The following is a 25361-nucleotide window of genomic DNA, read 5'->3' on the forward strand; positions in this document are numbered from 1 at the left end:
TTTTTAAAAATATGTCATATTACCTTGATCAGTAATATAAAATTAGCAGTGTTGACGACTTCACTTCTCAAAAGATGTATTCACCAAAAATTACTACAAAGCAGTATCTTGTCAAAAATAGTTCCTGAGATAAGCTTGTTCTCCTTAACTGTTGGCCTCTATTTTTGATACATAGAGGGCAATTCTGTGTTTGATCAGGCTGTTTCCTCCTCTCATCTGACCACATAGTTACCTATTGAAATCTGAGATGAGGGCTGTTGATCTGTATCCATTGTGATAGTAGTAGTAGTGACAAGATACTTAAATTGTTTAATATTACAATAAGTTTCCTGACAGAGATTCCTCTAAGTACTAAGGTACCCAGAATTTGCATTTTAACTGGATATTGCTTGGATATTGAGTGTAGTAGCATAAAACAGCATTGTGCTCACTGATGAATAGTGCAAAGATTTCTTTATTTGAATGGTTATAAAAAGCTTGAGAAATGTTTTCATAGGAATTTCTCTTTGCAGGGCTGGCAATATCTCAGTGCCAAGTTTCACAAGTTAATTGTACAGATAAGAGCTCTACTGAATGATAATGTCTTCAGGAAAATAGAAACTATATGTACTAACAGTATGTTAGACAGAAATACTAGCTTTATTACTGAGACTTTTTCTGCTCAAAGGTAGCTGAAGTGGGAGGATTGTTTCTATTCCTTTTGCGTGCTGTTTTCTGTTAATGGTAGAAATCACAGTCCTAGCCATTAGTTACTTAGTGTAAGGTAGTTTGTACTTGTATGTTTTTTCTGAAAGACCTCCCTTTTCTTTGCCATAATACCAGATCCTAGATAAATCTTTGGTAAACTTCCTGTTAGTATCTCTTTTCCAAAAAAAATGGTGGTTTTGCTCCCTTGTTTAGTCTGGAATAGCATTGATCTGCTTGTGAGCAGAAGACAGAACTGAGGAATCATTCTTTGCAGGGATGAGTTAACTTAGAGTCTTCTGAAACGTGTTTAGTTTTTTGTTTAAGCTCTCATGGCTGCACATTTTCAATATGAAGTCCTTTGAGACCATGTTGACCTAAACACTTTTTTATTGCATTTTGCCGTTAGTGCCTAAAATTCCAGTATCTTCCTGCCAAAACAAACAAAGTTTGAATTTGTGTGGGAAGACTCCATTTCGCTTCAGATACAATTCTTTACTACTGACTAATTTTTCCCATCATTACATAGGCTCATAATACTGGTAATGGGCAGCAGACGAGTATTTGGTAAGAATTCTGCTCACATCAGTTCTGATCAAGATACAGTGGTGTTTCACGTAACTCTGGGGCCAGAAGGCTTCATGAATAAGGTGCTGCTGTCCAGTGTAAAGGTGACAACTGCTGAAAGCAGAGAAAACAGCACACTTGGCACCCTTTCAGACTTGGCAGGAAAAACAAAGTTTGAGTAGGCAAAGAACTAAATTACTGTCGTTACCAGAAGTGGTTCTTCCAGAACAAGATTAAAGAGACTTTGGCAGGACTTCTGGGGAATCGTGACCCATGCATTCCCATGCCATGTCTGCTCTTTGCATAAATAAACATGTTTCAATTGTTAAGAGATTCAGTGACCTTGCTAAGGGCTAGATGAATATCGTTATTAAAAGTAGGGTATGCTGCTGCATTATGTGAGCCCACTTCCATGTCTTCACAAGGTTTGCTATACCAGCTGTAGCACTTGCCAGTGAATTTGTTCTTTACTGCTAAATGTGCATGTGGCTCTTCTTTTGTCTTTTGTGTGTACTGCTTAGAATCCTGCCCTTCTCTTTAGAAATTGCTTGGATTCTGTATGTGTGGTGCCTTAAACACCAACCTACAATTTGTTTCCTGTGGCTTTTATCTCTGTTGCTTCATGGAGGATGTAAACTGTATTATTCTCTATGTGAAACTTGTGTGTGACTGAGTGACTCATTCATTAATATGGGATGGTCAAACCATTTAGTCATGTAGTTCTTTTTATGGTGGTGATGAGGGGATCTTGAGGGTAAAGCAGATGTGAAGGTTTGCTGTGATACTTTGCTTAGCAATGGAATGAAAATTCTGTCCTTTGTAGGAAATAGATATAAAGTTACTACATTTTGATTTTTTTTAATCAAATCAGTATCTGTAGGAAGTTTAGTCTTGAAATGGACATGTAGGTTAGGTCCTTAATGTGAATTCCACTTTGCATTTATAATATCTGTGTGTTCTGTGTTTAAAAATTCACTAGTGTAGTGAGTTTAATAATGGCTCTTGGTGTAGTATAAAAATAAACATTTCTTCCAAAAAGCTGTTTTAAGGAAAAATTACAGTTAAGTGTACACATACAAGTGTGACCTCAGTCAGACACTTGGAACTGAAGAGGTTTTCTGTAATAAGTTATTTGTACTGTTCTGTGACATCTCTGTGTGTCTGTTTTGTGATACACATATTAAGTCAGGCAGCAGCAAAGCTAATCATGCCTTAATTTGTTTAAGCACTGTCGTTTACTTGAAGGACTATAGATGGGGATGTGAAGCATTAAAGCCCAGCATATGGTATGTGTGACCTCATCAGAGTGGTGTTTTTGTCTGGGTGGTGTTTGGCAGTGCCCGTCACGGACACTGTTGGGCTGAAATGTGTGATTCTGCTGTTGCTGGCTGAAGCAGCTGGAGTCAACTGCATTATACTTTGGACAAGCAAATGAAGAATAACAAAAAGTGTTTTATATTGTGGTTTTTTCATAGTAAAATAGGCTTGTGGAAAGATCTGGAAAGAGACTGCTTTGCCTGAAGCAGTGAGTGCATTTCAGCTGTGTCTGGGTCGGGCAGAGCAAGGGTGCATGATTGATTATATACTTCCAAATATGTACATACTGTGTGTGATAATGTATTTCCAAAGGATTTCTGAGCACACAGCACTGGAGCAAATGTGCACAGTGGAGGCAGGACAGAATTCAAATGAAGTTTCTTCACAATCATTAAATGTCCTGCAAAGGGTATTTTACCACTCAGGGAGGAAAGTGGAAGGGTGCAGAGTCTTTAAAAAGTCCTCTTGCTTATTTGGTTTAAAGAAAAAAAATCTTGCTAAGAATGAATATTTATAGGGAAATCTCTATTCAAACCTCACAGTCTCCTTCAGAACTTTTTTTTTTTGTTTTTCTGGAAGACAATCCTGGTTGCTTTAGTGTTTCAAAATGGTACAGTCTGCCTGTCTACCTCTGTGCTGAAGGTTGCAGATGTAAAGATAGGGCAATGAGAAATCCCCCGTGGGAGGTGTTGCATGAACAGTGATAGGCACCTGTACTTTGCTCTTTTTCTAAATGTGTGTGGCACATCTGAATGCTGTCAGGTCAAATGTCTAACACACCTTCAAGACTGTTGAAACAATAAACTTTCTCACTAATCATGAAGTAGGTACATCAGATACAGGAGCTAATATACACTTATCTTGACCTATTGCAAATTCAAGTCATATATGCCATTAAGAAAGACTTGAGTGAAGGGCCATGGGCAACACCACTGCTCTGCTTTTCTGTTCATTATGTGCAGACATTGGATATTTCAGACCTAGATGCCTTTGGGTTCCATGACTTGTTTGCTTGTAGGAGCAAGTAAGCTGGGCTTGTATAGTAATGACATGTGCGCATAAATTCTTTAAGCATCTTGAAACAGGGATAAAATAGTATTTTTCTCTCTGTATTTTAAGCACCCCATAATTATATGTGCACTCATCTTTCAGGCTTCTCTTACTTTAGGCTTCAGGCTTAAAAATAACTACTGCAGCTGAAAATTGCTTTTCCCATAAACTTTTACCTCCACTGATGGGCAGGCGGGAGCCTTTGGGGTTGGTCCCACCCTTTGAGGTTGCCAGAAGCAGCTCGGGAGCTCCGGGTGCCGGCCACAGAACCTCTGTGCTCCCCTCCTGCTTTCGGTTCCTCCACAGACAACCCAGGCACACACGGCTTTCTGCATCTTTAACTCCTCTTAGTGTTGTGCTGAAGAACTGTCTCGATTCTTTCCCATGTCTCTGGACCACCCATAAGGAGTCCAGCTGGCTTCCCTGGCAGCCTTGTAAAGAGCGATGGTCTAAACAGCTCGTTACCAACACTTCGAGTTGAAGTGCTCGGCTCCAACATGTGGGGAAGCACAAAGCTGCGTCCAGCTAGAAGTGGGTCAGATGACTCATAGCAGTCCTCACTCCCAGAACACGTGCAGGACAGGAGAGTTTCATCCCAGTGCTCACAAAAGGAGAGGAATGAGGGAGGAGGGATTGGCACCCTCCATTTGTAGAGTCAGAGAGACGAGTACATCATTTGCCCTGAGCTTGTATTTGTGCTTCTCTTTGAAGAAGAGCTTCTTGTTTGAGAGCCTTCTCTGTTTTCTCAAAAGAGATGGAATAAAATGGCAGCTTTCTGTTTTACCTTGAACCTGGTAAGAAGTAAGAACTTCAGTAATTTTTTTTGTCTCTTAGCAAGGTTTGGCTCAGGAGTGGAGTTCTTCAGATCTACAAGCCTTAGAGAAGTGAGCAGTGTGGAGGGGAGGCCATCAGTCACAGGAAGGTGACACAAATAGTGTGGCTCCACCAGTTCAGGTGGAACTGCTGAAGCTGGGGGAAGGTACACAAGGAGGAATGGGGAAAGATTTGAGAGGTCCTTGGGATAAGCTGAGGTTATTACAATGCAGATGATACTCAGATCCACAGGAAAACAGTTTTCCTTCCTTTGTGATATTCTTCCTACAATTTCTGAAAAACCAGTTCAATGATTTGATTTTATTGATCCTATTCTAGGAGGTAGTATTTGAGTAAGTAATTAAAAGACTGGATTTCACAATGGAAGACATAGAACAAAACCTGCTTCTTTGAAGGTGAATATTAAATCCTTTTACTGTAGTATTTTGGTACTTCTGAAATGCCATGCTTGGGATTACTGAGTTTAAAAATCCATCCAGTGTTTCTGGGTAAAAAAGTCCTGTGTTTGATCACAAGTGATTACTTTTTCACCAGTAAAAATCCATGGAAAATACCACTCAGTAGTAAGTGAAGGAAGCCCTATTCTTGGTTCTGAGTCCTTAAAATTTCTGTTTCATCTATTAAAAATGAAAGTTTAAAGTATTTTTCTTATGTGGTGGTCCTGACCAGCCCTACTTCTGTAATCCAGACTCAGAGTCAGCTCCTAGAGAAGTCTGTTTCACATTATAACCAGTTGCTGCTTTGCCCCTGTGTTCTTGATTTCCCAAGCTGCTCTTTGTTGGGACTGGGAATCTTCGGTGCTTTAGGGATCCCAGAAGTGTGATTGTAAACTCTGCAGTGTTGCATGGGAGTTTGTACCCAGAGCAGGAAGAGAGTAGGCATTCCTGCATTTCAGGTAGGGGCAAACTTGAGTTTCATGAAAATGTGTTCTTACCCAAATTAAGCCTTATCTTGAAATGATAACACAGTAGCTCATTTGGTGAAGTGCTCATGGGTTTGTTTGCTTTCGTTCCTCCCTTGGATACAATGTCCCTTTGTTCTGGCTGCAGCTCTAGACCTTTTTCTTACAGAATGTATTTTTGAAATTACACTAATAGAAGTAATAATTTGTAGTCTGGGATTACTGCTTCACGGGAACGGCTCCACAGCCTTCAGCAAGCTACAGTTAGTAGAGGTTGAGAGCCATAACAGTTCCAGGTCTGTGTACCTAATTCTTTTTCCAGGCCAGACATCTGGGGAGAAACTCAAGTAATTTTAAACCAACTTGAATTTTCAAAATTAAAACTAAATATGAATCTTGCTGTTTTCTTAGATGTTGGAATAACTTTACCAAGGGTTTATGGAGGGCTTGATGTACAGAGCATTATTTATTTTTAACAGTATACTAGCATTTACAGTTATAAAGTCTTTTTTTCTACTATTGTTTGTAAATACTGAACCCCCCCTTTAATCTAGCAAACATTTCCTGTCTTGTGAATGGAATTAGTTAACTATTCCCTTTCTTCCCCTGTAACCTCCTCTACTTGAGTGTATCTGCTAGTATTATTGAGGGTAGTATTTTAATGCTTTTGCTGAGCAAGTGAGTTTGAATCGTAGTTATTTCTGTGCATCTCACTAATCATTACATTTTTTGTGATTTTAGTTGTGATTTTTAAGCATGCAGTTTAGAAATTATATTTCAAGCATAGAGGCAGGGGTTTTACCCCATTTGGATGTTTTCTTTCCTTTAATTGTCTTATTGCCATGTCACACCATTTTGATATGTGGGAGATAAAATCAGGTTAAAGCAGGTTTCAGAATGCATAAGACTTGGTGGCTGAATTATGGTGCTTGACAGGTTTGAGCTTTTTTCTTCTTCTTTGTTTTCTTCCCCAAGTGATGTAGTTCAATTTTGAATTATGTCTTCAATAGGAATTTTTTGGTTCTACATGCTAGGAGATTTGTCTGTGAAAAAAATATGGTGAAATAGAAGATCATTGTATCAATTTTAAACTCTGAATGACTTACCTAAGTTTACCCCAGGGACTTTATTGCAGCAATAACTGAAACATCCCTGTTTTCTGATTAGCAATTTAATCTTTCCTCTTTGCAAGACTATTATTCATCAGGTCTGTAAAAAGCATATCCTCTGCTTTCTCCAGAGTTGCAGAGAGCTGTAGTGTTAATCCAGCTATGATATATGTCCCAGCTGGTCAGATCTGTTATTTATAGGGAAAATTCCTAAAAAGGCTCCAGCAGGTCATAATGGAGCTCTCTGCAGGAAAAAAAAAGATAGTGCTGCTTTAAGTCCTGTTAGAAATTAACTTTGAAAAGTTCTCTGCAAATACAGTGGTACTTTTAAAATGTGAGAAAAATTAGTTTATTTTTATCTACTTTCATAATACCAGCATATGGGCCAACATGTATGTATTTGTATTCTAAGAAACACATTATCAAATAGATCTCTGAAAGTCACTTGAAAATAAAACATTAATGTAATTTAGTGGACTAAAACGCACTGGGTTTCAAGAACATTTGGATGATACCTGATATATTCTTTCTGCCTTAAAAAAAAAACCTTAAAATATTTTTATTGTTCGTAGGGATTTGTCTTCTGCCCATAATCCTCATGAGTTACAGAGGAAAGGAGCTGGAAAGTTGTATGTTACTGGACTTCCTGTTTGGTAAAGAGGATTGAGGATATCTGCAGGAGAGACTAGGTTACTGTTGGTAATCTCAGCTGGTGGTAGTTCAAATTCCAGAGCAGGGAGTCATTCACAAGAGTGATACACTGATGGATATCTCTAGGAGGTGGTGTTGATTCTGGGATCTGTCATCACATTGGTACGTATTGGACAGTTTTCTGCAGTTTTCTTCTGCAGAACTGAATTGAGAGGCCTTTGCTCTTCACTTCAGTAAGATCTCAGTAGTCTTGTCAAGAAATATGGTCCTGCCGAGTAATGCAACTGCTAAAAGATTTGATGGAGGTGACTGTTGTGAGCTAAGAGATGACCTGTGTGGTCAGTCATTTTCTGTGGTGGTGGTACACAGCCTTCCAGCTGCCACTGCCAGCTGCCACAGATAACCTCTGCTGTCCCTCATGCAAGCAAGATGTGTCTGTTGTAAAGTGGTCAGTGTCTGTTGTTTTGGCTTGATTTCTGGTTGCCCACTAGTCCAGACAACTGGTCTGGACAGACCAGTACAGATCCACAGAATGTGCTTTCTCTTTTGCATAGAGATGCTGACATCCATACAGCTTGTCCTTCAGCTGATGTGATTTGGGTCTTGTTGAATACCTTCTGAAAGCTGTTCACAATTCACAGGGTGTCTTAGTCTCAGTTTAAATTTTAATATCAATGTACAAAAGAGATTTCTTCAATCTACTTACTTAGCAGGTCTCCTTGTTAGCATCAACTTCACTCTGCTAATTGCTTGCTTCAGGGAAATGTCTGCACTTTGAGGTTTCTTTTCCCATAGTGGCAGTGAGTTGCTTAGTGACTCAAAGGCTGTTCCAGTATTGCCACATGACTGAGTAGCTTAGGACCAGTACTCCCTCCCCGTTTCTCTTACAATTAGAAAAAACAAAATGCCAAATCAGTACAAGTTGCATATTGCTGAGATGGTGGTGATAAAAATGTGGAGCCTGCCCTGAGGAAGTGGAAGGAAATGTGATTCAGTGGAAAATGAAAGAAAAGCAAATGTGTGGCTGTGTCAGCAGAATGGGAGAGAAGGCGGAGATGGAGTGGTGTAGTTCATTTGACCTTTATTTGTCTGTATGTGGAAGAATATAAGTAGTGCAGACGGTCACCACAGTGTTCTAGGTGGAAGCTGAAAGCTCCTCTGTTTTGTGGTTAGGAGCCACTTTTTTTGGGAAGTCTTAGATGCTAAATGATACCTGACTTGGGGGAAAGAATTTGCTTTTCTGACCCAGATTGTCCTAGCTGCTCAGAGAGAGAGAGTAACGTAATTTGTGAGCATAAGGGTCATCTATTTTTTTAATCTCTATTTTCACATGCAAGACTATTGTAGATGCCACTAGAGCAGTTCTTAGACTAGTTATTGACAATACTTATCTAGCCCAGGTTTGGTTTTGCTTATCCATTGGTTGTTGCTTACTTTCCTGCTGGATGTTCATCCTGTCTGTGTTCATGCTGTTCTGATTTCCTCTCTGCCTTCTCACACCAGATTGTCATCTACAGATAGAAGAATAATAAGCTGACTTGTAAAATGTAATGCCCATTTCACCTGAGGTATTGATAGTTTATAGGAAGGCAAATACCTCTGTTGATTTTTGTGTGTGTTAGTTAAAATCATGGAGAATATTAGACTAAAAGTCAGATTTCCCCCCACCCCGTATATTTATGTTCCTAATGTTAGTATACCAGTTCTAGATCTGAACAAACCAGTGTGATGATGCATCTTCAAGCCTGAAATCAGGACTTGGAGAAGTGTGTGTAGCCCTGATCCGTTGGTTCTCAAACCTGATAGTTAAAATTTTAAAATCAGTTTCAACTCCTGAGGTAAAATGAGGAAGGGAGTAGGAGTGTGTGGGGAGGAGTACTATGCATAGGGAAGAGTGGGGAGCAGCAGAAAAATCGTTGATGGCTTTTCCTGAGAAATGTTAACTTTACTGACAGTTGGAAAATCACTAAATTCGTATCCTTTTTTTTTCCCCTTATAATTTTAACTTCCTACTTACAGAAACATAGTCGTTGCTGTTACACACTGAAAATAACCCCTAATCTTTAAATGTTTGTGGTCTGAACTATCTATAAGCATTTGTCCTTGGAACAGTGCATTCAGAGCCCCTTGCTGGGTGGGGATTAGTTATCCCAGTTGTCTGTCCTGGCCCCTGAGTGCAGGGTGAGCGTCACTGCCCATCCCTGCTTTCCCCTTGTGGCCGTGCCTCTGCGCACGTGTAAGCAGGGCTGACCTCGGCTCGACTTTGTTTCTGGTGGAGGGGTCAGGGTTGTGCCTTCAAGCTTGACTTAACTGGTTCAGATGTAGCCCAGCAGCTGCCGGGTTTGAAGGAGGTAAATTGTGACTGTGCGCTCAGAACAGCAGAAAATAGGTCAAGTGTGGGTTGGGTTTACATAGAAAGCGCTAGCGTCGCCTGCTAAGCCTAAGCCTCTTCTCTCAGCTCAGACAAAGCCGTTTAAGGTAAACTGGGAAGTTACAATCTCCCCAAAAAACTTTCTAGCCTTTCTTGCTTTCCAGCCTTGCTGTCTGTGGGTGGCGTTGCTCTCGATGAGAAGCGTGGAGCAGGAGGGAGGTTGCCCTGCTCGGGTCAGTGGGTTCCAGAGCTGTCCCCTCTGGTGTGGCTGTGCAGCACAGCCCTGCCGTGCCTGGCTGACCTCCTGCCCAGCAGCTGCGCTGGCGTGGCAGCTGGGGTAGCCTTTCACTTGTCAGAGAGAAATCAGGAATATTCTGGTTACCAGTGGTTTATGCATGCTGTGTATCTAGGAGGAAGCTGCAGGAGATCTCTATTTAGACTCATCTAAATTTGGTCATTTCCCTCCGAAGTTCTGGTGTGGTCTGTATGGCAACCTCAGCGCCTGCCTGGTAATACCCTCAGGGGTGTCAGTTGCTGCCAGTTTTTTCTGTGTTTTATTTAGATTCTTATCTTTTGCCACTGAAAAAAAGTCTGGTAGAAGGGCAGAGGGATACTACCAGTTCGTAGGTGATGTTCTTGTTATGATATTTGGTATTCTGCCTGTCTGCATTTTGTGTGTTTTTTCTCATTCTGATGTCAAGCAGGACAATGTTAAGATTGAAGGTTTGTTACAACTTACTGTCAGTGAAAGAGATTACAGATCAGTGATATAATCACATATGTCAGGTGACATCAGTGAAAGATGAAAGAAAAGGATTTTGCTGGTTATCAAGAAATGAAAATAAGGAGAGAGTTGTACAGGCCTGCTTTCAAATGAGGGTGGAAAATTGGCATGAATGTGTTTGAGGCTGAGTGTAGGTATAATAGTTCATCTTTTTTATGGGAGAAAATAATAAAAAATTGGAATTAGAGGACTAGTGTAAATTCTCAGCAGCTTAGATTTTGAAAAGTGCTTTTTGATGCTACTATTCTGCTCTCTAAAGACTTGTGGCAATCAGTAGGGAAGTGTTGGCTTGTTTTCACACTGCAGTTCTCATACCTAATTTCTATGCAGCTGAAGTTCAGTGCAGTTGTACAAATGACTTGCTGCAAAAGGAGAGAAAAAGGGTTGGGGTCTGATTTTATAGAAGGTAATATTCACTCATGAAACAAGAACAAAATTGAAGGTTCAGGACGCTTTGAGGTTTTCATTTGCACTGTTTGAATTTAAATGTTGTCCCTCTACCATTAAAGTCCTGACAAAATGCTTATTTCAGTGTGCAGTGCACACTGTGTAAGCATTGTAAACAGGACTGTCAAGTTGGTTATGTACTAGTTTTCATCTAATTCGTGTCCTAAATTATCAGAAAACCTCTAAGCAGCCAGAGGACGCTATAGTTAATTAAGCCACAGATGGTGAGGACTAATGTGGCGTTGACCTTTGCGAGGACTGCAAAATCTACTTAGTCTTTCTCTGGAAAACACTAGCTGAAATGAGTTCCTACTGATATTAGAAAGATGCCCTTGATACATGAAGCCAAATGCAGAGACACCATGACCAAGGAAGGAGGTTTCCTGAATGAAGGTTTGCAGGTTCCTGATGTGTGATATGTGTTGAGATGTAGTCTTCAGGGCTCTGATTTAAGCCTTTTTAATGCCAAAAGCTACTGTTTTTCTAGGACTGGCTTACCTGGAGCTCATATTGTCAGTTCTCCTTCTCTTCTTCACTGACAGTGGAGAGTTGACAGCTGACTGGAGTGCGTGCACTGTCCCATAAGCAGCATGTGGGCTGTGTGACTGGGGGTAGGAGCAGCTATTGGAATCCATTTCTTTGTTCCTTTTTGCTCCAGGGTTTCATCTCTTCATGAATTAATTTCTGCCTCCCAAGTGTCTGAATGATGACTTGGAAGAGTATTGTAGAATGCTGAGGAAATGTGTTGCTTCAGTAGTTCAGGTCTTTTGGAGGAGGTGCCTGTGGAAATATGTAGGCTTTCCTAGCACATTCATACCTGGCTGCCCAAAAGGCAAAAGGAACTTCTGGTCATTTGAGCCTTTCGGGGCACTTTGTTTGGTCTTTGGGCAATGGGCAGGTTCAGCACATCTGGGGATAGCTCTCAGTGTCTTGAACAATATTTTTTTTGTGGATGGAGAGCAAGAAGGATAATTCTCATTGGGATTTTGACTTGTTTTTCTGTGGGTACTGTCTTGAAATTCCTGCTTGATCTCAAAGGAATTTTGACACATGGTAAGTGATGTAAGCACTGGTTCACCTGTGACTCTGAATGATAAATTATTTTTAGTTATTTTATTATGTCTGAATAAACTCTTTGAAAATGCTTCTCTGAACAAAAATTTCTCCTTCCTGGTTAGAGCACTGTGATATCTTAACCTGATGGTATGGCCTGTGTTTTCAACCTGTTTGTATCGTTTTGCACAAGGATAAAGAACAGATATACTTAGAAAAGCACAGCATCTTTTTTGATACTTGGGGGAAAATTTCATTCTCTATTCTTCTCAGGACTTCATTGCAGTCAGACACATCCCCAGCAGGTGAGAATGATCACCTAGAGAGACATGCAGCTGACCCAGCTCTTTGGATAATTAAGCGTAAAGTCTAGTCCACCAGAAGTGAATTCCTCTTTTGATCTAGAAAGAAGGAAGAATATCAGCAAAGATGGGAAAAACTAGTCATAGATTGGCAAGCTTCTGATAGTCACATTGCCTCATGTGACTGTTTTCCAGAAGGGCAGGAGGGGTTATCTCAACCATACTTTCCTAGCCTATAGGTGTTTTGTCTTCTGTTGCATGTAGTCATTTGTGGAGCAAGAGGCACTGCCACTTGAAGTACATGAAGAGCTTCCTCCAGTAGACTTGAAGAAGACTATAACAGTCCCCTTTATATGATTTGCATCCTGATTTGCATAAGGATTCCAAACCAGTATTAACATCCTTCTGGAGGAGATATTCCAGGACTTGTGGAAAAACTAGTTTAGGAGAGGGTACCATAACTTCCGTTTGTAAAACTACTTTCAAATGAGGAAAAGTCTGGAGGAAAATCCTGCAGGGCATTTAAATCTTCTGGAGGTTAGTCTGTCAATCATGCTGCATCAGCTAAGAAGAGGAAAACTGAGGGTTGGTTACAATTGCCAAGGTTCAAATCTGTAGACAGTAATTGTTCCTTAAGCAATATAAACACAGGGTAAGGAAAAGAACTGGGAACTGCAGAGTCATCTGCCTGTCTTCAGTGGTGAACTGGGGAAAGACTGCAAGTCATCAGCTTTGCCTGTTGTCCTCTCCCTGCTTTTGCCAGAGTTTGTGATGTGTGCTGAGACTGTGTGGTTAAGGCCACTGCTTTATAGTTTTAACACATTATGCAATTAATTTCCTGGGTTTTAGATATTCAGATTTAAGACTACAGATGGAAAAAGGTAAGTCATGGCATACGCATTTCTTCACAGATACATGTACACAAAAGAACAGAATTTTTGAAATTACAGAAACTTGCTCTTTTAGTATCTTCCCCCTACCCTGTGATTGATGTGTTAAATGTGTATTGTGTGTATATTCAGAAACTCTGGGCTCTCTTTGATATCATCCACATAATCCCAGTCACACCTGCATGCAGTTTGTGTAATGGGTCTTTGACCTAACTTGTGCCTTTTGTAGCTTATCTTTGAGCTTGTCTTTCTCCAAGGGTGGGGAGATAAATACAAAATGGACTTTGCAGTCTCTTTTTCTATGTATTCACAGGGAGCACTCTCAGCCAAGCATGCTGATGTCATGCATCTGAACAGGAGGTAGAGGTTCAAATGTACTGTATGTAGGATGGACAGTATCTTCAGTGTCAAGTTCAAAGAAGGCCAGGATGCTTAGGAAGGATCTAAAATCTAAAAAAAAAAAAAAAAAAAAAAAAAAAAAAAAAAAAAAAAAAAAAAAAATCACCAGTATGTGTTGCCTTCAGGAAACAAATCCAAAGTGGCTTAAGATGACATAGAGACTCAAAAACTTTGTGTAAAGTACTCATAAAAATAGTATCATGTTAAGAGTAACAGGCTTGATTTCATGGTACTTAATCAATGTGTATAATCTCCAAATGAGGATACAAATTTTCTTAGGTGCAGCTGAAGCGATTACTCAAAATGTCCAAGAGCTGCACATCAATTGCATTTGTAGGTCAGCCAACCTCAGTATTGCAGTCCTCAGTCTGTTGCTTTGATGCAGTGCATGTGGATCTGAGTGGGGAAATTTTTGGTGCAGGAGTCTCTTGCAGCTGCTGTGAAAGACAGTGCATGGGAAGGAGGACAGATGATTGATCATCACTCAGCTCCGGTTCCAGGATCTGTTGTGTTCCCCTGGCAAATAATTCCCTCTTCCCAGTGCTGGTGATGTTTTTTCTCTACGTAGGATCATTGCACAAATGGATTTGCACATGTCGGCAAAATAGCCAATACTCTTTTTTAAACTGCTTTGGGAGTGGCCATCCTTGAATAAATTTTAGTTATCACCCTCTTGTGCCTCTGTTAAGGCTAGCAGCATACTTATCTGGTTGGTATTTTGAACCTTGTGGTAGAGGTCCTGTTGATCTTCCTTCCCTTTCAATTTGTTCCAATTTCCATGTATTAAAATGGTCATCTTGACCATTTCTTCAATCCAAGGCCATATCCTTTGTAGAAGCATAAGTATAGAGAGAGTTATTTTCTCTAATAACCAAAGCATTGATGCCTTCTCCATAGTGGAGCACAGCAAATCTCCAAGTGTCAGGAAGTGAATTTTGAATTGGAAATAGATATCCTGTGATCAGTGAGTTAGCAGGAATAATCTCATCCAGATGAATAGAGGGAAATTGCTTGTGTCACTGGAGGGCCTGGCAGCAATGCACGATTCACTGGGTGTTACTTGTATCTTTGTGTTCTGTGGCTGGAGCTCTTCATAATAAATTGTGAAACATCAAGGAACTTGCTGGAGATCAAGGAAAGAAATTGCTTTATCTCAGCTGCAGTACTGATAAAGCATTCTACATTTTTTATGTGGAGAATTGCACTCATTATTTTAGCTGTCTGAAGTTCTCTTGCTATAAATGAATGTTGGTGCTGCTCATGGGTTTCCAAGACCATCTTCAGCATGAGAAGCCATCAGGCTTTTTTTTTTTTTCTGCCACAGCCTCAAAGACAGAAATAGCAAGTTTGCTCTGAAATAGAGGAATAGGTGTTCTAGGAGTCCAGAGATGAATGGTGATTCTTAAGCCATGCTTGCAAGGTTATGAACCAGATTCTGTGCCCAATTTTTTTTCTGTTACAAGGAGCTACTGACTATATCTTAATTTCCCAGATGATATCCTACCAAATACTGGAAAATAATCTTTTCCAGGAGGACTGATTGTAATAAAAATTAAAACATGTCTTATTTGAAACTACCTAATTAACAAAGGCCAACATATTTGAAAATCAGCAATGGTGTTTATCTCAGAATGCTTGTTTCTCCTAAAATACTGCTTATGTGTTACATTTGTAGGTTTGATATCTGTGTTTATGCTCAACATGTCCATATTATTACATTTTACAGATATGGAAACCAGAATTTTTTTAAAACAAAATTTAGTAATTATTTAAACCTTTGTGCATACCTGTGAGCACCTAAGTCTTTAGAGGGCATTTTTAGCTTGTAGTAAGACAGTATGAAAGTGTGATCCTATTAATAGCTTACAAGTCTGGCCACATGTGGGATCTGACATACTGTGTTCCCATGAAATAACTTCTAGCACTCTGTTATGCTTTTAAGTTTTCTCTAAAAATAGTACAGGGATTTGTAGGCAATCAGTAAAATTAGCATCTAACGACTTAATACTGTATTTTAAAATACATCTAGGAAAATAAACAAAAATGTTACAAGTAAACATAACATATGGTTCTTTTTTTAATCTCTACTTTAGGACGACGTAGACAGTCTAAACCCAGTTCTCAGGGATAACCCGCAGTTACATGAGGAGGTAAAAGCCTGGGTAAAGGAACAAAAGGTTCAGGAGATTTTTATGCAAGGTAATTATGTGGGAAATTGTGTTTTTTATATTCTGTGTTAGCTAGTTTAAGGCCATTACTTTTGTGGGACTAATCCCATAGCATTTGTGATATAATGGAGAATATATTTTTTAACTTGGAAGTTATTTTTTGGAAGTATTTGTTAATACAAGGAAACAAGACTGTAAGAAGCTGTTGCTGTTTGCTTCAGACTGTTCTTAACTTGTTTGATGTTTTAGTGATTACAGCAAAAGCTGAATATCATTAGTCTGAATGTAGATATTTTATAAAGTTTGTTGTGAAAATAAGTGTGTATGAATGGCCTCCACACACATTTTGGCATGTTTAAAACTGTTCTGTGCTCTGTTAGTGTTACTGTTACGTGTGATGACTTCTCAGATACCTGTCTGTGCTTGTAGTTCTTCACAGTTCTGTCACAGATGAATACTTTCAGATCCCCACCCCACGCTCTCACCCCCTGAGTGAAAAGTTACTTTCAAATCAGTTACAATTTGTAACTCAATTCTAATGTTGGGAGCTTGCAGAAACAGCTGTGTACAATAATATTTACGTTGTAGATACGAGTTACAAGAAAACTAGTATGAATTTGAAGAAATTATTTTGGTGCAATCTTGCTGATAGTAAAAACACTGTATGCATTTGCAGTGTATTCATTAGGTTTCAGGAAGCTCTGCAGAGGAGTTCCTATTACTAGGAGGCAGAAACCAGCCTCTGTGGGCTCTGGGCTAAAATCCCCAGGAAAGCAGTTGCAGAACAAAATGCTTAAGCAGTCATTTTGTAAATGAAGATTAGGAGGGAATCTGTAAGTAATCAGATATTTTAAGGATGGCTCTGAGGTTTCCTTGCTGTCTATAGTCTCTTTGGTAAAACCGAGATCAGAAGACAAAAAGAATATGGTAAGTATAATACTGAACTTAGAGTAAAAAACTTGTGTCTTTCCTTCTGTGGAGTTTCTCATTTGACTAGACATGATTCTTATGGGCCCACAGAAAAAGGAAGCTGAAAAAATGAACATGTGGAATTGTTTAGATAGTAAGTTGGCATGTTGGTGTTAGACATTTTGGATTTTACTTTTGATATCATCAGATGCAATACAAGTTAATAGTCTGTTGATGAAATGTGCTGACAAAACTGGATTGAGAGGTGATGCAAAATCAAATTAGGGTTATATAAAAAGGAAACTGAAATTGAGCTTGTTTATTGTATTTCATTAGAGTAACGACAGTAAAGACTATTGTAAAAGTCTCTGTGTACATTGGTACAGAATCAGTAGTTGAGCAAAGCTCCAGCAGTATTGAAATAGTCATCTAAATGAGACTGTCAGCCCATCACCCACACAACCCTCTCCCATCATTCCAGGGTCTGTATTTTTGTCTTCATAGATAGAGATTCTCAAACAGAGGTTTCTGTGCTTAGAAGTGCACAAATGAGCAGTAATATAGGTACTAATATATAATATGGACATAGTAATATAGGTGATAAAATGATTCTCATGGCAATGTCCTTGAAGGCTAGTTGTCCTCATCTGAGGAGAAGCTTTAGATCCACCTGCTCTCCTGATGTGATGTGTGACCTGAGGAGACACATGCTCCTCACTGGGGCCTTGGCCTCAGCCCCATGGGATTGTGGTCAGTCAGCAGAGACTGCTGTCACAGTCTCCCTGCCCAGAATCTGCTCCTGCTCACGCAGACGTTGCGTTGGCACGAATCTTCCAGTGCTTACAGACAGCCCTCTGACAGTGCTAGCTGCTGTAATCTGGTCATGTTCTCTTCCTTTTCTCCTCTCTTCTCTGGTTTGCTTCACCTCCTCCATTTTCTTGCTCCCTGCAATTTAAGCTACATTTTCGCTTCTGCCTTGTCTAGATGCATCTGTTAAGGTTATTACCACATTTTCGTACTTCATCCTCTACAATATTTTTAGTATCCAGCCTTTTCCTTGTTTTCTGTGCTGCTGAAACCTTCATACCATAACTTAGTATTTTCTACTTTGACTTTTGCAGTTAAAACACAGTTTATCTGAAGAAAGAAGAGGGTTGGATAGAAGCATTAAAATCTGGTTCCAAATATTTGGAAAGAAACATGCCAATTTGAGGAGGGAGAATTTTAGTCAAAACCAGTCCAATTATTTACAAGAATGAGACTAAAGAAAAAAATTGGCCCGTTTAACTTCTCCTTTGGGCTACAGTCACAGCAGCATGCTTTGCAGTAGAGATTGTAGCTTTGGCAGGAAAGTAGTTTGTTCCTTGTTTAATAAAAAATGAAACTCCTCCCAAACTTGGCCAAGTTGAAAACTTTTGGGACAAATAAAACCGGTTCAAGGAACATAGTGAAGTGTCTTTGATTTTTAACAATTAAAATATTTTATTTCTTTCTTCCGATTAGTTTTTTATCATTACAATCTCAGGCTGCATGTGTAACAATCCTCTTGAAACACCGAGTGTGCTTCAGCTCTGAACATACTTTCTCATAGTACTGCACAGGCTGTTTCAACAATGTGTAGCTGGAGTGATTCAGCCTGGGACTGGAGACAAAGCCAGGCTTTTCCTGTAATGGCTGCTTGTGGCTGGGCTGGGCTGGAGCTGAGCTGGTCTATGTTGTGTGACTGCAGTTCAGTCTTTCTCCTTCTTCCTGCCATCTCATCAGCATATAAGAAAAAACCCAACCCACTGTTTTCAAAGGTAGATAAAATCTCTTTTAAAAATAGATAGGGTAACAGCTGGAATGAAGGATGGACACAGATTAGAACAAGGAGTAAGAAGAAAGAAATTGGCACTGGGTCAATGTAGGAGAGTATGGGAGAAGCTGGAAGCTGTTGGAGAAAGGAACGATGGAGCTTGTAAGCTGAGAAGACTGGGGAAAAGGACTTAGAAGCTAGTGGTCTGGAGTCACAGTAATGCTGGAATGAGACAAGAAGCTGGGGAGATGCTGGTTCTGCTTATGCAAGAGACTGAAAATCATTGTGCACTTAGCAGTGGGATGCAAGAGAGGAGGAGATTGGATAGGAAAGTAGGAATGGCAAATTTGCACAAAGAGACACAGGCAGAATTTTCCTGAGACTGTCTGAATAAGGCAGAGCTTTGGGACAGCCCTTAAAAGTTCAAGATGTGAGAATGTGGATGGGTCAGGCAGTCAGAAGTGTGGGAGCTGAGCTGGAGGCGTTCTGCAGGGTCATAGGGAGTAAGGGTTGGAGAGAAGCCATCAGGAAACGTGTCCCCATGGGAACCCTGTCTGGTCCAAGACCAGAAATGTGAGACATAAGTTTGTAGGTTCTTCCTCCTTTTCTGCCCATATGTACCTGTGATTGGCAGTGCCTGTGCTGGCACACTTCTGGCCCTTGTCTGTGCTGCACTCCAGGCATCAGTTAAGGTTGCTCAGGGGGTTCAGAAGGTCTCAGTGTTTCAGTTGTGCCATGAATGATGTGGATTGGGGATAAGAAGGCTGCTGTGCTGTGGTGTTTCTCTTCCCAGCTCGTTTTAAAAATGATATAGTCACATGTGAAAAGTATTTCAAGAGACTACTTGGAAATTACTGAATAATTACCGCTTTTGCACTTCTCTTGATCTGGCAAATGTTGACATTGAAAACAGTCCTTGCAGTAGCACACTGTCACGTGCAGAGGGGATAGTAGACCCAGTTGTGTGATCCTGGATATTTTTTACTAGAGAAAGCTGTCACCTGTGAGGTCCCTGGCCTATTTGCTGCAGATATTTGAGCTTGCTTAATATATTGGGCAGGGCTTGGAAAAACTGATCTTTAGGAAAGACAGGGAAATTCTGGCCTTGCCTGTGTGGTTCAGCAACTGAACCACAGTTAAATCTTAAATCATTTAAGTTAGGCTGTTTGTAGGTTGTCACTGACTGGTTTTTCCTCCCTTCCTGTTTGCCTGACCTGGGACCTGGGGTTTGATTGCAGAAGTAGCGAAACCCACACAGTTGGAACCGAGCTTGGTGGTAGAGTTGCTTGGTTAATCAAAATGCCATATAAACACCAAGTGCAGTTAAACTTAAGAGTTCCAGTGATCAAGTAAGACATTGAATATGAATAAAACTGTAAGGTCTTGATTTCTGGGTCTTGAAATAAACTGTAAAGTAGGTACTGTATCACAATAGCTCCCCATCCCCATGGGCTTTTGGAAGCGAATTATGCTGAGCTTTGCAAAATGTGTGAGGTTTCTTTGGATTTGGTATGTCTGAAAACAGGAGCTGAAGTGTTCACAGTGTGTGTGTGTGTGCTTGAATGTTTTGTGTGGCCATTGCAGTCACGGGATCATTCCATTGCCTTTCTGCTTGTTGTAATAGAGAGAAACTCTGTGGTCACTTATGGGAAAGTCTTGGCAGATGCAGAGCCTAACCACCAAGATGTAAATCTTTTAGCCAGCAAAGCAGCTGGGCATGTGACTAGCCTGTTAGATGGCTTCTGTATAACCTGCTGCTGCCACTTTATAGCTTTTCAGATTACTTTTCTGTGGTTGCTGTTCGCAGGCAGGAATTTTCCCATCATGTGTCATCATGGTTGCAGAAAGATTTAGTTAGATAAGAAAATTGTATGTTGAAAATGTTAGCAGAATTAACCTTAAAGCATACTTATATGGATCATTTGCATTTCAAAATGTCTTCCTGAATCTGTGGTTAGCTGTCCATGCCATGTGCACTATATATTTGCTGTGAAGATTAAAAAGGAAAGTAGGAAAATTCACGTATGCTTTTTTTTTTTGCATTCCTCAATGGCTTTTTTATTTCTTCCCCTTCCAAAGGTCCGTACTCCTTAAATGGTTATAGGGTGAGAGTGTACAGACAGGATTCTGCCACCCAGTGGTTCACTGGCATCATCACTCACCATGATCTCTTCACCCGCACTATGGTGGTTATGAATGACCAGGTGAGTTGATGGATGATACTCACAAAAAAGCTGCAAGTAAGCTGTGCCTTGAGAGGTTCTAATTTTTGTTGGTGGCACTCAGAATCACACCAAGTTGGTTCAGTTCCAGCAGGCTGAGGGTATCACTGCACTGGAACTATAGCACATATGCGTTGGGCTATCAGTTAAATCTTCCTGAAGCTGAGTATTTGTGCAGTGATATGATTAATACCAGTCCTACAGTTTGTTCTGCTGTTGCTCTTTGACTATAGAAGTCTTTGAAGTAAAGCAATCCAGTTTGAAGAACTGGTCTTCCCTGTCTGCTCTGTTGAGAATTTCTTTTCCCAAGAATGAAATCTTTCAGCTCTGCTGTCATGGTTACCTTTTCCAAGCAATTGAAATAGTCACTTTCTGCAATTTATTGAATTAAGCATTTACTGCAGCCCTAATTTATATTTGCTATGGTAGGTTTTAGTTGTATTACAGAATTTGATGTTGCAAAAAGAGTTAATACTGGTATTTTTAATGGCAGTAATGAATTCTATTTCAGGAGAGTAGGGCGATGACTCAACAGTAATAGAGTGAATGACCCATCTGCCTTGAAATGACTGACAAAACCATGTGTGACAGTAAAAATTTAAGACTAGTCTATTATTCAGATAAGTTCTTTCCCGTAATTTGCTCAAATTAGTATTCCCCAAATGTTACTTTTTTCACTTTGTGCCATGTCCTTTGAAGATATGGTTAGCATTTCCTACTTTATGAAGTATTTCTCACAAATAATGTTTAACAGTTCTAGAGTTGTTCTTTCCAGTCATTTTGGTTCTGGTAGCAGTTTTGCTTCTGTTGAAAGCAGTGCTGTAATGTGCTTCTGCATTATAATTTATAGTATATTAATTTTTATGAAATATTTCTATATTGTAATTACTGCTTAGGGGTTATTTCTATGAATAGCTTGTTAAATTTGCAGGTTAGTGAAGGGGGAAGGAATGGGTGGTGGGCTATTTTTTGCTTTTTTTTAAAAAAAATATTTTTACAATGGCATGTAAAGACATATTTGCTTTGTTTGACACTGTTCCCAGGATTTGTTGTGTCATATGTCAGTTCTGCTTGTCAGGATTAAGTAGGCTTTTCTCTGATTAGTCTTTAGCACACAAAATAGACTGGTGAACACTGGTACAGAAAATACAGATTAGGCATTGTCTGAACATCTGTGGATTGTTATTTTCTCTCTTCTCTTTTTTCTCTCTTTTTTTTTTTTTTTTTTTTTTTTTTGCATAAACCAGGTGTTAGAACCTCAGAATGTTGATCCTTCTATGGTTCAGATGACCTTTCTAGATGATGTTGTTCACTCTTTGTTGAAAGGTGAAAATATTGGCATCACTTCACGCCGACGGTCTCGTTCCAACCAGAACAGCAACACAGTTCACGTAGATACATTTATCTTTTTACCTAAGTATTTTCATATATTGCAAATGTTAAAAATACATGTTTAAAGACACTAATTAACATTGCATTTAAGTTAATTAATAACAAATTATTTTTAGGGTCATTATACACGTGCACAAGCAAATAGTCCCAGACCAGCAATGAATTCCCAAGCTGCAGCACCAAGACAGAATTCTCACCAGCACCAGCAACAGAGAAATACTCGGCCAAATAAGAGAAAAGGTTCTGACAGCAGCATGCCTGATGAAGAGAAGATGAAAGATGAAAGATATGATTATATAGGTCGAGGAGGTAAAAGTGGTTAATGGAAAGGGTGGGAGAGCTTCCTAAAACTGTATTAGACTGAAAATCTGATAGATGTGTTTTTATCTTTTGCAGAAAACCCCAAAACCAAAAATAAACACTTTCTTAGTAAAAGAAGAAAACCTGAAGAAGATGAAAAAAAACTAAATGTGAAGAGACTGCGGACAGACAACATCTCAGATTATTCTGAGAGCAGTGACTCGGAGATTTCAAATAAAAGATTAACAGATTCATCCTCGGAGCAAAATTCAGAAAATGAGTTAAAAAGCAAGAACTCTTCAAAGATAAATGGAGAAGAAGGAAAATCCCAAACTACTGAGGGAGTAGAACAAACACTAACAGATAGACAGTCTCCATGGGATGAAGTGCAGCAGGATAAAAACCATGAAGAGACAGAAAGACTAAAGTCATCGGTCTTGGATCATCAGGAAAAATCTTCGCTCCATGCAGCGGAGCAGCCAACACTTTTTGAGCAGAATGCCAAGGATCCACCTGTTCAAGAGTGTAATGCAGAAAAACATCATACTGTGGAGTTAAAAAATGAGCAGTTTTTACCCAGACCTCCTACTCCTAAGTGTGTTGTTGATGTTACTAATAAAAACAACTCTGAAAAGGAGAACCAGGATAATGCTGCAAGTACCTTTGGTTTGCAGACATTTCAGAAAATAGAATCTCACAGCAGTGATTTAAAGCAGCAATTTGCAAATGCAAATTTCCTTGAAGCAAGAAAACAGGAAGCTGATCAAAGTTGGGTTAGCAGTGTTGGTAAAACGGATTTGATACAACCTGGGGTTGTAAAAACATTACCAGTAAATGAACACTTAAATTCTGAAAAAGTGCAGTATGGCTCATTTATGTCTTCGCTAAACGTAGCTTCTCTAGCAGAAGAGAGTAAACTGCGTAAACAAAGTCCAGTCCCTGATTCTGTGAAGTCAAAATCTAGTGCTTCAGTTGATCATCCTAAAACAAAGTCACCTGATGTTAAGCCTAAATTCACCCAATCTTCCGATACTGTGAAGTCGAAGGTTAGTTCCCAAAACAGCCATGCTACTGGATTAACAAGGTCAGCCAATAAAACTGATCATGATTTGCCTAGGTCTAGTTTTCATCCAGTTCCAGCTAGAGTTAGTGCTCTAGAAGCTACTAAGAGTCCTCTTATCATTGACAAGAATGAACATTTCACAGTATACAGGGACCCCACTCTGATTGGACAAGAAACAGGAACTAATCACATTTCACCTTACTTGCATCAGCATAATTATCCTCTGCATTCCTCATCCCACCGAACCTGTTTAAATCCAAATGCACATCATCCTGCATTAACTGGTTCATCCCATCTGCTCGCTGGGTCTTCAGCTCAGGCTCCCTTGTCCGCTATTAACACTCACCCCCTTAGCAGCGCATCCCACCATTCTGTTCATCACCCTCATCTACTTCCCGCAGTGTTGCCCGGAGTGCCTGCTGCCTCCTTGCTGGGTGCCCACCCGCGACTAGAGACTGCTCATGCTAGCAGCTTAAGCCATTTGGCATTAGCACACCAGCAGCAGCAACAGATGTTACAACACCAGTCTCCACATCTTCTCGGACAAGCTCATCCTTCTGCTTCCTATAATCAGCTAGGGCTTTATCCAATTATTTGGCAGTATCCAAATGGAACACATGCTTACTCAGGACTCGGTCTGCCCTCCTCCAAATGGGTCCACCCAGAAACTCCTGTTAACGCGGAGGCTTCCTTGAGAAGGGTAAGTTAAGATCCTTTCTTAATGATGTATTTAGCAGGGCCTGGTGTCTCCCAGTGATTTCCTAGGTTCACATGTGGTAGTTTGTGTCACACTGAGTAATATTGTGACGGTGGGGTTTTTGAGTAGGCAGAGAACTAGGAATGGACCTACAGCAGTAACCACTGTCTCGTGGTGGATGTGTGTAGGGAGTTTTTCCAGACCTTGATTTCCTAAGAATTCTAAAGAAAGATGAAATGTTTGATTTTAATTTATGACTAAGGGTGAGGTCAGCCAGCATGTTTGGGAACTCAGGTTCACAGGGTAAATACTTGCTGCCTGAAACTGTGTACCATTGTGTAAGTGAAATATTAGGAGAGGTGAGACGGTCATCTTCATAGTGAAATTTCACACATGCTCACTCAATAATGGTGAAAGACGGAGAAGGAAGGAGTACTACATCCAGTGGGAAGTTCTGGAGAGAAATACTCTAGCGTTTCTAAATATTTCATGCACACTGTACAGCCATTTCTCTTGTCTTTACACCTATCTGTTTACCCTTTTTCAGAGTGTCATTTTCTCCCTTTCTGTTTCTGTTGACACACATCTCTGCATTCCCATCTGCTTTCCACTCCTCTGTTTTCAAGTCAGAGTGATTCTTCTGTCTGTCTGCTGAGTGTAGCCACTGCAGTCTCAGAAGAAGTGGTTTGTGTTTTTCAGCCTAGTGCCCAGTGTGGTGGTGGGGTTTGGCAGGCAGACGTGGCAATTACAGGAAAGGTTTTCTTAGCTCCTGAAGGCTTGGGATATGGCATGCTCATTGCAGGCATCTCAGAGGAGTAGTGTAAGATGAAGCATGTGTAGTGCAGACAGAAACTTTGGAGAGCTTTACTGCCAGCCTCAGTTAAACCACCACTGAGCATGTGCATACTGATCTTTAGATGCTTTCAACTTGGCCTAATTTGGGCTGATTTTCACAGGGACCACAAAAGGCATGTCACTGACAATGGTCATTCTGCCAAATTGTAAGCCTTTGTGTCAAAGCTGGCCTTCTGAATGGTTAGAAAGATTATTTTTCTTTTTTTTTTTTTTCATCATGGGGAAGGCTGTTCCTCCCCAGATTCATTCTTAAAAAAAAGCCAAACCATTGTGGCTAAGTCTTTCCCAAAACAGTTTGAGTTGGCCTTGTAATATGAAGTGAGTTTGATCTAAAATGTGATAAAATCAAAATGTAGCAGTGAAGAAAAGCCTAAGAGAAAAAGATACGTGGATTTATCTTTTCATGTTGCTGCCTGCTCCACCCTATACAGAAGTCCATTTTAAAAGAACTTAAGATAGACGTTGTTTTCACTTTGGCTGCCTGAAGAATGCAGCCCTGCATACTGAGGCACGTAGCTTTTTAATTATGTTGATATGTGGCAATTGTCTTGTGGTGACTTGTCTTCTGGCTCTTGCACTGGAGGCCTTTTTAAAATAGATC

General features: G+C 40.0%; 1 protein-coding gene across 5 annotated transcripts in view; it reads left to right on the forward strand.

Annotated features, from left to right (window-relative positions):
• JMJD1C (jumonji domain containing 1C) overlaps positions 1-25361 on the forward strand; it is a 178228-nt gene that overhangs the window by 123325 nt on the left and 29542 nt on the right. For 3 of the 5 annotated variants that reach the window (XM_059851108.1, XM_059851107.1, XM_059851110.1), the window contains 5 exons: positions 15453-15558; positions 20311-20435; positions 21701-21844; positions 21962-22154; positions 22242-23908. In XM_059851108.1, the coding sequence (XP_059707091.1) occupies positions 15552-15558; positions 20311-20435; positions 21701-21844; positions 21962-22154; positions 22242-23908 (2136 nt within the window). In that variant the 5' untranslated portion in view covers positions 15453-15551. Of the gene's footprint in view, positions 1-15452; positions 15559-20310; positions 20436-21700; positions 21845-21961; positions 22155-22241; positions 23909-25361 lie in introns of those variants that run through there. The other 2 variants (XM_059851109.1, XM_059851111.1) reach the window with 2 other exon arrangements.

The sequence above is a fragment of the Haemorhous mexicanus genome, chromosome 7 (genome assembly GCF_027477595.1).
Source record: "Haemorhous mexicanus isolate bHaeMex1 chromosome 7, bHaeMex1.pri, whole genome shotgun sequence".
NCBI lineage: Eukaryota > Metazoa > Chordata > Aves > Passeriformes > Fringillidae > Haemorhous > Haemorhous mexicanus.